Source organism: Carcharhinus amblyrhynchos, chromosome 3, assembly GCF_965287045.1.
Source record: "Carcharhinus amblyrhynchos chromosome 3, sCarAmb.v2.hapA, whole genome shotgun sequence".
NCBI classification, from domain to species: Eukaryota; Metazoa; Chordata; class Chondrichthyes; order Carcharhiniformes; family Carcharhinidae; genus Carcharhinus; species Carcharhinus amblyrhynchos.
The window spans coordinates 66,531,926-66,544,992 of NC_137326.1; the positions used below are offsets into that span (position 1 = coordinate 66,531,926).

Here is a 13,067-nt window from a genome sequence, read left to right on the forward strand (position 1 = left end):
CCAGTGTAAGGGGCAAATAACAATTTATATTGTATGAGAAAAGAATGCTGACTGGTTGACAAGTGAAGTCTGATTGGTGGAGGTATTGCCATGGAGAATGCACCAGGACAGTTAACTGTCAAGCATTGTTTGGAATTTAAATTAGACAATCTGACTCTGACTGGTCAAGGCACTGACTTGAGGGATGACTCAGTAAATGGCTGTCATTTATTTTATTTAACTAAACAGATGCAGGGTCTGTACATGTTTTTTCTGTCCACTAAGAACGGGGCCTGTGTGTTAATATATACATATATCTTAAAGTCCACACAAATTGCCTGACTGACAATCTTAAATTGGTTGATGGTGTAATCCTTCGCTCACTGAAGGTTATTTAGCAAACTTTCTTCTGATTCAGTATAAATTGTTTTCCTCATATATTTGTGTTCTTGCAAAGTGTTTTAATGAGTGCAAGATGAAAAGCTACAATAGATCTCTAATTATTGCTGAAAAGAAAGTATTTTTCTATTTACAAAGGTTCCCCAGGATAATGCATTTTGAAACTCACCGATATAAAGTGCAGAGTTAGATGGTTCAGCAAAGTCGTCCACGTATGAAATGCCAAAGGGTTGAATAGGAACTGTTCCAATGCCCACTATTAATTGAGCAATGATGATTATTACCCACACGCTGCTCAGTGTATTAAATTGTATGTCTGATTTGGTGCAGTATTCAAGGCTGTGTGTCTGGTTCGCTGGCTGACAGATGTCTGTAGGGGGATAACTCACATTTCCTGCAAGAGAAACAAGACGTTTATTTCCACAGATTTTATTATTGCACTCTTACATTTTTCTTTTATTTTATGAGAGTTGATTTTAGCACTCTGGCTGCAGTTGGTTGTTCACAAACAAGTATATTAATCTCCTCTAAGCAATTTGATTCAGTTTTCACAGGCAGAGGTGTCTCACCAATATCTCCAGTCAAGCAGCAACCCTGAAGCCAATGAGAAGTGTAACATGGCTACCCAAAGCTGTTCAGCATTCCAATCAGCTTCATCAGGCTGAGTGGTTCCTGTCCACAGCGGGATTGAAATCAAGATCAAAGTGATTAACAGTCTCAAATAAATGTGTTCAAGTTCAATGCAACTACCTATCATTGTGTTCTGCTTCTCTGAAGCTTAAGTCCAAAATTACACTGGTGTACTTCGTTTTGAAAGGAGGAGCTCAAAGAAAGCACAATACACTTACTTTCTGTGCTCCCTCACTTAACTTGTGCCACATATTGATGAGTGTTGGTTGCTCACTTTGCTTATACATAGACAAGGTAGGAACCAAAATCAAAACTAGGATCCGTGGTAAAAAGGTGTTTTTGGTTTTCTGTGACAACAGCAGGTTGAGCAAGAATGCCATCTGCTGGATGAGAGCACAGCAAAAAGGAAAGACTGTCATATAACATCTCCCACGACTAAATACTAATCTTGGCTCAAAACACCAGGCAGCCAATGAAATATTTTTAAAGGTTACTGTTGTAATGTAGGAAATGCAGCAGCCAACTTGGCATAGCAAGCTCCAAGCAATGTAATAATGACCGGATAATCAGTTTTTGTGAATCTGATTGAGAGACATATAGTGCAAGAAGTCTCACAACACCAGGTTAAAGTCCAACACATTTATTTGGTAGCACAAGCCACTAGCTTTTGGAGCATTGCTCCTTCATCAGGTACATGAGAGGTCTGTTCACAAACAGGGCATATAAAGACACAAACTCAATTTACAAAATAATGGTTGGAACGCAAGTCTAAAACTGATTAACTGGTTCTATCTCAATGTTCTCAACAAGAGACAAAGAGTCATCTGGACTAGAAACATTAGGTCTTTTCTCTCCTTACAGATGCTGCCAAACCTGCTCAGATTTTCCAGCATTTTCTCTATTGTTCTCAACAAGAGAGACTTGGTTAACAACACAAACCAGTGTCTCCAAGAGCAAAAGGAATCCTAACTCCAATTAAAAACCTCAAAATTCCAGCTATGGGGATACACCTCATTTGTTCCACATCAGCGAGGAGTGGTGGGAGGCATGTCAGATGACCTCCTCCCCGCTCTTCCCCCACAAGCAAAATTGTCATATTGTTTGGTAGAATGGAACTCTGGCAGTTAATGTCACACCTCCAATGTGAACAAAACTCAATGCGGCAGCCTGTGCTGTCTATCATCAAGCCAATGGCAACAGAAATAATTCTTGCCCTCATCAAACTTGTCAACTGTTGGAACCTTGTGCCAGGAAAACAAAGCCAGTTTTAAGGGATTTATATATTTACAGGTAGGGCTGAAGCACTGACAGCAATTTCCAGCCAAAAGTACAAAGTGGATGATGCATCCTGGTTTCTTTCAGTGAACCCCAGCATCTCAGATGCTAGTCTTCAGCCAATTTGATTCACTCCACGTGATATCAAGAAACAGTTGAAGGCACTAGCTACTGTAAAGCAATGGGCCCTGATCACATTTTGGCAACAGTACTGAAGACTTGTGCTTCAGAACTTGCTGCTCCCCAAGCCATGCTCTTCCAGTACAGTTACAACACTGACATCAATCCAACAATGTGGAAAATGCCCAGGTATGTCCTGTTCACAAAAAGCAGAACAAATCCAACACAGCTAATTATCACCCCATTAATTTACTCTTGATTATCAGTAATGTACAAGAAGGGGTCCTCAACAATGCTGTCAAAGCAACACCTGCTCAGGAATAACCTGCTCAGTGATGTCCTGTTTCGGTTTCACCAGAGTCTGTCAGCTCCGGACCTCATTACAGCCTTGGTTCAAACATGGACAAAAGAGCTGAATTCCAGAGGTGAGGTGAGAGATGCCCTTAGCATCAAGGCCGCATTTCACCAAACTTGTCATCAGGAAGCCCAAGCAAACCTGGAATCAACAGCTATCAGGCAGCAAACTCTCCACTGGTTGGTGTCATACCTGGCACATAGGAACACAGATGTGGTTGTGAAGGGTCAGTCATTTCAACCCCAGGATATCTCTGCAGGAGTCCCTCAGGGTAGTATCCTAGGCCATCTTCAGCTGCTTCATCAATTACCTTCCCTCTGTCATATGGTCAGAAGTGGGATGTTTATCAATGATTGAGGCTAGGAATACTTCAGCGGGTAACTCAGCTCCTGACTCTCCGACATCTGTCCACAAGGCACAAGTCAGGAGTGTGATGGAATACTTCTCACTTGTCTGGATGGGTGCAGCTCCAACATCACTCAAGAAGCTTGATGCCATCCAGGACAAAGTAGCCTGCTTGATGATAACACATCCACAGATATCCACTCCCTCCACTCATGCTCAGTATCAGCAGTGTGTAAGATCTACAAGATGCACTGCAGCAATTCACCAAAGATTTTGAGACAGCACCTTCCAAACACACAACCACTTCCATCTATAAAGATAAGAGCAGCAAATACATGGGAACGCCAACACCTGCAAGTTCCCCTCCAAGTCACTCACCATCCTGATTTGAAAATATATTGCTGTTTCTTCGCAGTCCTGGGTCAGAATCCTGGAATTCCCTCCCTAACGACATTGTGGGTCAACCTACAGCATGTGGCCTGCAGCATCTCAAGAAGGCAGCTCACCACCATCTACTCCAGGGCAACAAGGATGGGCAATAAATGCTGGCCAATCATCAATGGCCATGTCCCACGAATGAATGAAAAAACTGGTAGATGTTAGAAATAAATAACATATAACTTTAAGTAGGCTTAATGGAGTGTTTCTGTTGTAAGGATGCACAAAATTATAATTAGATTCCTGTTGGAAATAGGTATTCGCATGTGTGCAGGTTTTGGCATCAATTCAAACTGTGCTTCTATTGTGCTTTTACTTACCCCACTGAAAAAAGGGCTAGAAAACCTTCCAGTTTATCGCCAGTTTATACTTAAAACTTTTAAGAAAATTCCAACCACGATTTTTCTGTCCAGTTATAATACCAAGTGGGATTGTTGCGCCTTTTGTTGTGGAAGTCTCACTCTAGAAAGACAGGATCACCCTCTAATCACCTTCTCCTCAAAAGGAACGTTCCAGTTGGATTCTGATTCTGGACAGATGTAAAATCCTAACTTGTATTTTCATTGTGGTCGTGCCCTGAACGCTCTTACTTTTTCCTTGTCCCCACTTATTGTGCGAGTGTTAAAAGTGGATGTTGGGAAACCTTTCTCACATGTATGTGTGTGAAACACAGATAATAGGAGTAGGAGGAGCCATTCTGCCCTTTGAGCCTGCTCCACCATTCATTATGATCATGACTGATCATCCAACGTAATAGCCTGATCTTGCCTTCCCCCTGTATCCTTCGATCCCCTTTGTCCCAGGTGCAATGTCCAACTACTTCTTGAAACCATTCAATGTTTTAGCCTCAACTACTTTCTGATTGATGAGGATTGATGAAGATGATTGATGAGGGTATGGAAGTGGATGTTGTCTACATGGACTTCAGTAAGGCCTTTGACAAGGTCCCTCATGGCAGACTGGGGCAGAAGGTGAAGTCACATGGGATCACAGGTGAGCTGGCAAGATGAGTACAGAAGACAGAGGGTAGCAGTGGAAGGGTGCATTTCTGAATGGAGAGTTATGACAAGTGGCATTCCTCAGTGATCAGTGCTGGGACCTTTGCTGTTTGTAATATATATATATAAATGATTTGGGGAAAATGTAACTGGTTTGATTAGAACATAGAACAGTACAGCTGTACTGGCCCTTTCGTCCTCAACATTGTGCCGAGCTATGTCCGAACCCAGGATCAAGCTATCCCACTCCCTATCATTCTGGTGTGCTCCACGTGCCTATCCAATAACCGACTGAAAGTTCCTAAAGTGTCCGACTCCACTATCACAGCAGGCAGTGCATTCCACACCCCAACCTCTCTCTGAGTAAAGAACCTACCTTGGACATCCCTCCTATATCTCCCACCATGAACCTTATAGTTATGCCCCCTAGTAACAGCTACATCCACCCAAGGAAACAGTCTCTGAATGTCCCCTCTATCAATCCCCCTCATCATCTTATAAACCTCTATTAAGTCGCCTCTCATCCTCCTCTGCTCTAAAGAAGAGAAAATCCCCAGCTCCCTCAACCTTTCCTCTAAGACCTACCCTCCAAACCAGGCAGCATCCTGGTAAATCTCCTCTGCACTCTCTCGAACACTTCCACATCCTTCTGATAGTGAGGTGACCAGAATTGCACACAATATTCCAAATGTGATCTCATCAAGGTCCTGTATAGTTGCAGCATGAGCCTGTGGCTCTTAATACCAGCGGTGTACCACAAGGATCAGTGCTGGGTCCTCTCATATTTGTGATTTTTATCAATGACTTGGAAGTGGGGACTGAAGGGTGTGTTAGTAAATTTGCTGATGACACCAAGATTGGTGGAGTAGTGGATGAGATGGAGGGCTCTTGTAGGCTGCAAAGAGACATTGATAGGTTGCAGAGCTGGGCCAAAAAGTGGCAGATGGAGTTTAACCCTGACTAGTGCAAGGTGATTCATTTTGGTAGGACAAACTTGAATGCGATTACAGGATCAATGGCAAGTTCTGAGGAATGTGGAAGAACAGAACGATCTTGGGGTTCATATTCACAGATCAGTGAAGGTTGCCACTCATGTGGATAGAGCCGTGAAGAAGGCTTATATTAGCAGGGGGTTTGCCTCTACAGTTTTTCAGATTTCCTGAAACTTGCCAGTGAAAACAAAGCATAAATAATCAAAGCAATGAATTAAACTACCCTACATGCTCAGTGCACACAGCTGCTTCCATTCTGGCTAGTGCAAAGGCTTTCTTCTCACACTGCTAACTCAGATTTCACTCCAGACTTTGGAAGTTTTCTCAATTACATCAGAATGCTACATCACATTGTTACTTATATTCTTGCTCAGCATCACAGAATTGGTATGACACAAAAGAAGGTCCATCATGTCTGCTCTTGTACTCTTACTTACACTTGCACTTACACACATTCTCATACATACACACTCCCTCTCGTTCTCTCAGACATTCATACATACGGAGACATTCACACACTGTGGTCAAGTGTCACTGTGGTCACTGTGCAAGATCAAGTGACTATGGCTAAGTTTACAGACTGCAAGGAAGAGTCATACCGACTGTGACCGTGGAATAGTCATAACGCTCCGAAACGAAGTGAGGCAAGGTAAGCAGGAAGGCTCCAAAACTAAGGAGAAGACCACCCATTCCAATCAGCCTTGGTCGATGAACACGACTTCCAAAATAACTGACAAAAACGATCAGAAGTGAGTTTCCAATCTGAAAAACAATTGTGACAGAAAAACATGTTGTTAGAGATAAAAATACATTATATGCCATGACAAGTGACCTGGAATATCAGAACCCAGAAAGACATGTGTGATCTGCTTTGTAACCATATGCAAAATCACTTCCATGTCTTTCATTGAAATACCTACTGACTCAGAATATCAGACAGAACAGTTTTGAATCTACTTAAATCATCTCTAGTTGGATACTGATATCATCTGTTGACAATTTATTATGTGGAGGTGCTGGTGTTGGACTGGGATAAACTCAGTAAGCCTCAGAACACCAGGTTAAGGTCCAACAGGTTTTTTTGGTAACAAATGCCACTAGCTTTCAGAGCGCAGCTCTTTCATCAGATGAGTGGGGAGTTCTAATCAGTTTGTGATTAGAACTCCCCACTCACCTGACAAAGGAGCAGCGCTCTGAAAGCTAGTGGCATTTGTTACCAAATAAACCTGTTGGACTTTAAGCTGGTGTTCTGAGACTTCTTACTGTGACAATTTATTTACCATAGCTATTGAGTGTAAGATTAACTGTGCAAGATCAACAAGGAAGTCATATATCTTTCTTCATTCATTCAGGGAATGTGGATGTCATTGGCAATGTATGTGGATATTATTGATGGCTAATTGCCCTTGAATTGAGTGGCTTGCAAAGCCATTTTAGGGGGTGTTTGAGAGTCAACCAAATTGCTTCAGATCTGGAGTCATTTGCAGGACAGGTTAGGTAAGAATGGCAGATGTCCTCCCCTGAAGGGAGGTGGCTGTGGTGATTGGAGGTCAACCATTGCAACTCCAAGACATCACTGCAGGAGTGCTGCTTCACCAATTATCTTCTATCATCATAAGGTCATAAGTGGAGGTGTTTGCAAATGATTGAACAATGTTCAGCATCATTCACGACTACTCAGAAACTGCAGCAGTCCATATCCATTTGTAGCAAGAATCACAAACTACTGTTGATGGCACAGTGGGGATGGCACAGTGGTTAGCACTGCTGCCCCACAGCACCAGGGACCCGGGTTTGATTCCAGCTTGGGTCACTGTCTGTGTGGAGTTTGCACATTCTCTCTCTGCGTGGGTTTCCTCCGGGTGCTCCGGTTTCCTCCCACATTCCAAAAATATGCAGGTTAGGTGGGTTGGCCATGCTAAATTGCCCCTTAGTGTCGGGGGTAAATATATGGGGTTATGGGGATAGGGCCTGTGTGGGACTGCGGTCGATGAAGACTCAATGGGCCGAATGACCTCCTTCTGCACTGTAGGGATCCTGTGAACTGGACAACATTCAGAGTTAATGTTCACTCATTCACCTCCTGATTCCCCAAGAACATCACCACTATCTACAAGGCACAAGTCAGAAGTGTAATGGAATACTCTTTCCTTGCCTGGATGAGTGTGAGTGAAGTTCCAATAACAACCAGGAAGTTTGAGTATAGAAGATGAGAGGAAGAAGAAAGGAAGAGCAATAGTGATGCGGGATTCATGAGTTAGACAGGCGTTTCTGCAGCAAAGGACATGATTCCAGGATGGTACGTTGCCTCCCTGATGCCAGAGTCACTGAAGGGCTGCAGGACATCCTGCAAGGGTTGGTTGGTTTACCTATTACCAACAAAATAATTAAAGCGAAGAATGAGGTCTTGCATCAAGAATTCAGGGAGCCTGGCAGCAAATTATAAAGCAGAATCTCAAACGTTGTTATCTCTGGTTTACCCTCAGTGTCCCATGCTAGCAAGTATAAAAATAGGAGAATATGACAGATGAATGCATGGCTCAAGAGTTGATGCAGGAGGGAGGGTTTTAGATTCCTGGATCACTGAGACTGTTTCTGGGGAAGGTGGGTTAGGTACAAATGGGAAGCTCTGCACCTGAATGACATAAGGGCCAAATTCCTTGCAGGTGGTTTGCCAGTGCTGTTGGGAAGAGCTTAAACTAGTCTGGCAGGGGGAGGGGTGTCACAGAACATTGGTAAAATAGAGACACAGGAAAAGAAGTTGGTTAGGCTTGAGTCGTTTTCCTTGGAGCAGACAAGACTGAAGGGCGACCTGATTGAGGTGTACAAGGTAGGGAGCAACTGTTCCCCTTAGTTAAAGGGTGAGTCACAAGGGGATACAGGTTCAAGGTGAAGGGCAGGAGGTTTAGGGGGTTGTGAGGATGAAAATTTTAACATCATAGTGGAGCAAGCAACAAACAAAGAAATAACTGATGCTGAGAGGATCCCTCACTGCGAGATCATTAATTATTCCTGTCTCATTACACAGGATGTGGGGATGCTGGTGTTGGACTGGGGTAAACACAGTAAGAAGTCTCATAACACCAGGTTAAAGTCCAACAGGCTTATTTGGTAGTAAATGCCACTAGCTTTCGGAGTGTTGCTCCTTTGTCAGGTGAGTAGGGAGTTCTGATCTCAAACAGGGCATATAAAGCACTGCTCCTTCGGAAGCTAGTGGTTTTTGCTGCCAGATAAACCTGTTGAACTTTAACCTGATGTTGTAAGACTTCTTACTGTCATAACACAGGACCAGATCTAAGATAGCTTGCTCCGTCATACGTTCCATTGCATACTGTTCAAGGAAACTATTGCAGATACATTCTATGAACTTCTCCTCAAGGCCACCTTAACCAACCTAGTTTGACCAATCGCCATGTAGGTTAAATTTCCCACTTGATAATTGCTGTACCATTTTTACATGCGTCAGTTATTTCTTTGTTTATTGCTTGCCCCACCGTGATGTTATTATTTGGTGGCGTATAGATTACACCCATCAGTGACTTTTCTCCTTATTATTTTTAATTTACCCAAATGTATTCAACCTTTTTCTCCATAGAACCTATATCATCTCTCACTACCGCCCTGATGTCATTCTTAAGTAAGAAGTCTTACAACACCAGGTTAAAGTCTAACAGGTTTATTTGGCAGCAAAAGCCACTAGCTTCTGAAGGAGCAGTGCTCTGAAAGCTAGTGGCTTTTACTACCAAATAAACCTGTTGGACTGTAACCTGGTGTTGGCAGACTTCTTACTGTGTTTACCCCAGTCCAACACCGGCATCTCCACATCATGTCATCCTTAAATACTAGAGATACACCTTTCTGTCTATCCTTACCTTTCTGTCTATCTTTCCGAACAGTCTGATACCCTGGATATTAACTCCCATTCTGCAACCATGTGTCTGTCATGGCCACTAAATCATATTCATTTGTGATGATTTGGGCCGTCAACTCATTTGCCTTGTTTTGAATGCTATGGGCATTTGGGTAAAGTGCCCTTTACGCTAGTTTTTATCCCTTTTTTTGACTCTTAACACAAAAAACAAAAGGACAAAGAAAATTACAGTACTGAAACAGATCCTTTGGCCCTCCAAGCCTGCATCGACTATGCTGCCTGACTAAATTAAAACCCCCTACCCTCTGGGGACCACATACCTCGATTCCCATCCTATTCATGTATTTGTCAAGATGTCCCTTAAAAGTCACTAGTGTATCTGCTTCCACTACCTCTCCCGGTAGTGAGTTTCAGGCACCCACCCCACTCTGTGTAGAAAACTTGCCTCATACATCTCCTTTAAACCTTGATCCTCGCATATTAAACTCTAGTAATTGACTCTTCCATCCTAGGAAAAAGCTTCTGATTATCCACTCAATCCAATTCAATACCTCCATTAATAACATCTTCTGAGTTCTTCTTTTTAATGTTTTTCAGAACATTGCGTGCAGTTGAACCCTCCTTCCCACGTGCTAACCTGCTGCTTTGTTTCCCATTAATCAGTAGAGTCCCTACAGTGCAGAAGGCCTATTGAGTCTGCACCAACAACAATCCCACCCAGGACCGATCCCCACAACCCCACATTTTTACCCTTCTAATCCCTCTAACCTACGCATCCTGGGACTCTAAGGGACAATTTAGCATAGCAAATCAACCTAACCCGCACATCTTTGCACTGTGAGAGAAAATTGGAGTACCCAGAGGAAACCCATGCAGACAGAGGGAGAATGTGCAATGATCTAAGCCAGGAATCAAACCCAGGTATCTGGAGCTGTGCTAAACACTGTGCAGCCCATTATACTTCCCATAGTTTATAGTTGTTGGGAGTTGTTTGCAACCTTGGAAGGCCTGTTGTGGATAGCTTGCAATGCATACTCGCTGTTTGTTACTGTGCTATGTTGTCTATGCTATTATATTAGAAATGGCATGTTTATTGTTGATATGGTATTATTTCAAGTGTTATCTCTATAAGGTATTATTGTGAGATGGTAGTGTATTCTGATTTGTATTTTGAAAGTGTAATTTATTTTTTATTTGTAAACTGTTTGATAAATAAAAGAGAGAATCTAATTGACGGGCCAATCAGGGAGTCTTTCCTTTGTACTTAACCGGGAGTGTTAGTTCCTCTGACACGGCCAGAGGTAGACTGCTAACTGCTAGCACTCTGTGTTAGTCATATTCTGGGGAAGGACTTCTATCTCTGGAAATATTACTACACCTGATGCAGTTGCTAAGATGTTGCTGTTGTGGCCTGGGGCTTGGAGCTTATGTTTCTGGCCCTGTTTCCATTGCATTCTCTGCCTGGAGTGCCTTTCTCTCGAGAATGAGAGAGGGTTTCTGTTCCCAGTGCTGGTGTTAGTTAGAGCTGTTTGTTGCTTTCATATCTGGCAACAGTTTCCAGGCCAGCAATCGCCATGAAGCAGATTCAAAGCCACCCCTAGGCTCCCTCCTGGGCCTTCCTTTGATTCTTGTTTGAGTCCCCATCTGTTCTGTTTGGGAGTCGTGCAAGAACTTTTGTCCAAACTGGGACTTGTGAGAGGTGATGTTCCAGTTGAGACATGTGTGACCTGGAATGTGTAACCCTTGAAGGTGCAACTCTGGAAGACACGAATGAGGAAGATGTACACAGGAAAATATAAGTCAGGAAGGTTCAACCCCAGGAACTGCAACTCAGGAAGGTTAATCCCAGTAGGTGTAGCCCCAGCAGATCTGCCCAGTGGGGTAGAACCTTGGAAGTACTTGGATTTGTGGTCCCAAAAAGTGTCACCTTGAAAGCGGAAGCCCTAGAAGGTGAAGCCTGCAGAATGTTGCAAAATAACTTACAATGGACTCTATTCTTATTTGCAATGGATTCTACTGATACTTATAGTAGACGCTATGTTAATTATAATGGACTCTATTGTTGTAAAGATATTGTCTGTTATTGTGTATTATTATGTCTTGGTATTATATTAGTTTGTCGGTTTGATAGTTTCTTATCTTTTGCATTATTTGGGGCCTGGACAGTGTTACCCCAACTCCGACTCCACCAGACAGATTAACCCAGGAGGGTGTAACCTCCGGCAAGGAGGGCCTGAAGGGTTGAAGATGATTTATAATGTTCATTTTCAGTGTAATAGAGTTGATTGCTACTATAGCAAGGACAGTATGTTATTGTGATGGTATTGTGTTAATTTTTGTTATTGTTTCATAATTTACCATTGTGGATGTCTATTGCCTGGATGGTGTACCCCTCAGATATAGTACCACCCGGACAGAGTAACCACTGGTTAGAGGCAAGCTAATCTAGCAGGCAAAAATCCAGGAGGTGAGATTCTCGAGGGTGAAACCCTGGGGGTTGCAAATGACTTACAATGGTCATTTCATTGTAACAGAGATGTTGGTTATTGTAATATGATGTAACCTCTGGAAGGTACAGCCTCGGAAAGTGCAGTTCCAAGAGCAGAATCCTGGATGTGAAACCTCGGAAGAGAAAAATACACAGGGTAAAACCCTAGTAAGTTGTAGATAACTTACAATGAATCCCTTTCTTATTGTAAGGGAGTTGTTTGTCATTGGTTAAAGGATGGCTTGTTAGCTGTTGGTATTGTGTTTGTGTTATAGTTTGCTGGTTTATAATTTAGAATCATAGAATCGTAGAACCCTCCAGAGTAGAAAGAGGTCCTTTGGCCCATTGAGTCTGCACCAAACACAATCCCACCCAGGCCCTACCGCCATATCATTACATATTTTACCCACTAATCCCTCTAACCTATGCATCCCTGGACGCTAAGGGGCAATTTCTTAGCAGAGCCAATCAACCTAACCCGCACATCTTCGGACTGTGGGAGGAAACCGGAGCACCCAGAGGAAACCCACGCAGACACAGATAGTGACCTGAGCAGGGAGTCAAACTCAGGACCCTGGAGCTGTGAAGCAGCAGTGCTAATCACTGCGCTACTGTGCCGCCCCTAATTTATAGTATATATTACACTGGATGTAGTTGCTGAGCTGGGCAATATTGCTGCTGTGGCCTACATTTCTGACCTGTTTCCACTGCATTCTCTGTCTGGAGTGCCTCTCTCTCCAGAGAGGGACGGTTTTTGTTCCCTGTGCTGGTATTAGTTGGAGCTGTTTGTTGCTTTCGTCTGGCAACAGTTTTCAGACCAGTAATTTCCATGAAGCAGAGTCTATGCCATCCCGAGGCCTTGGTAAATGCCTCCTCCTGGGCCTTTCTTTGATTCCTGTTTGAGGGTCAAAGTGTGTTTCCATCTGGCTTGTTTGAGACTCATGTAAGAACTTTTGTCCTGACTGGGACTTGTGTGGGAGGTCATAGAATTTTAGGCCCTTCAGCCAAACTTGTCCACGCCGTCCCTTTTTTTAACCCCTAAGCTACTCCCATTTGTCCGCATTTGGCCCATATCCCTCAATATCCATCTTTCCCATGTAACTGTCTAAACACTTTTTAAAAGACAAAATTGTCCCGCCTCTACTACTACCTCTGGCACCTTGTTCCAGACACTTAC

At 43.1% G+C, this 13,067-nt stretch overlaps 1 protein-coding gene across 1 annotated transcript in view; it reads right to left on the reverse strand.

Moving 5' to 3' along the window:
* The window catches only part of LOC145341392 (solute carrier organic anion transporter family member 2A1-like), a 229,316-nt gene that overhangs the window by 188,529 nt on the left and 27,720 nt on the right, over window positions 1-13,067 (reverse strand). Inside the window, exons 2-3 of the mRNA XM_080186332.1 lie at window positions 6,131-6,293; window positions 548-772 (exon numbers count right to left, since the gene is read on the reverse strand). Of these exons, the coding sequence (XP_080042458.1) occupies window positions 548-772; window positions 6,131-6,221 (316 nt within the window). The 5' untranslated portion in view covers window positions 6,222-6,293. The remainder of the gene's footprint in view (window positions 1-547; window positions 773-6,130; window positions 6,294-13,067) is intronic.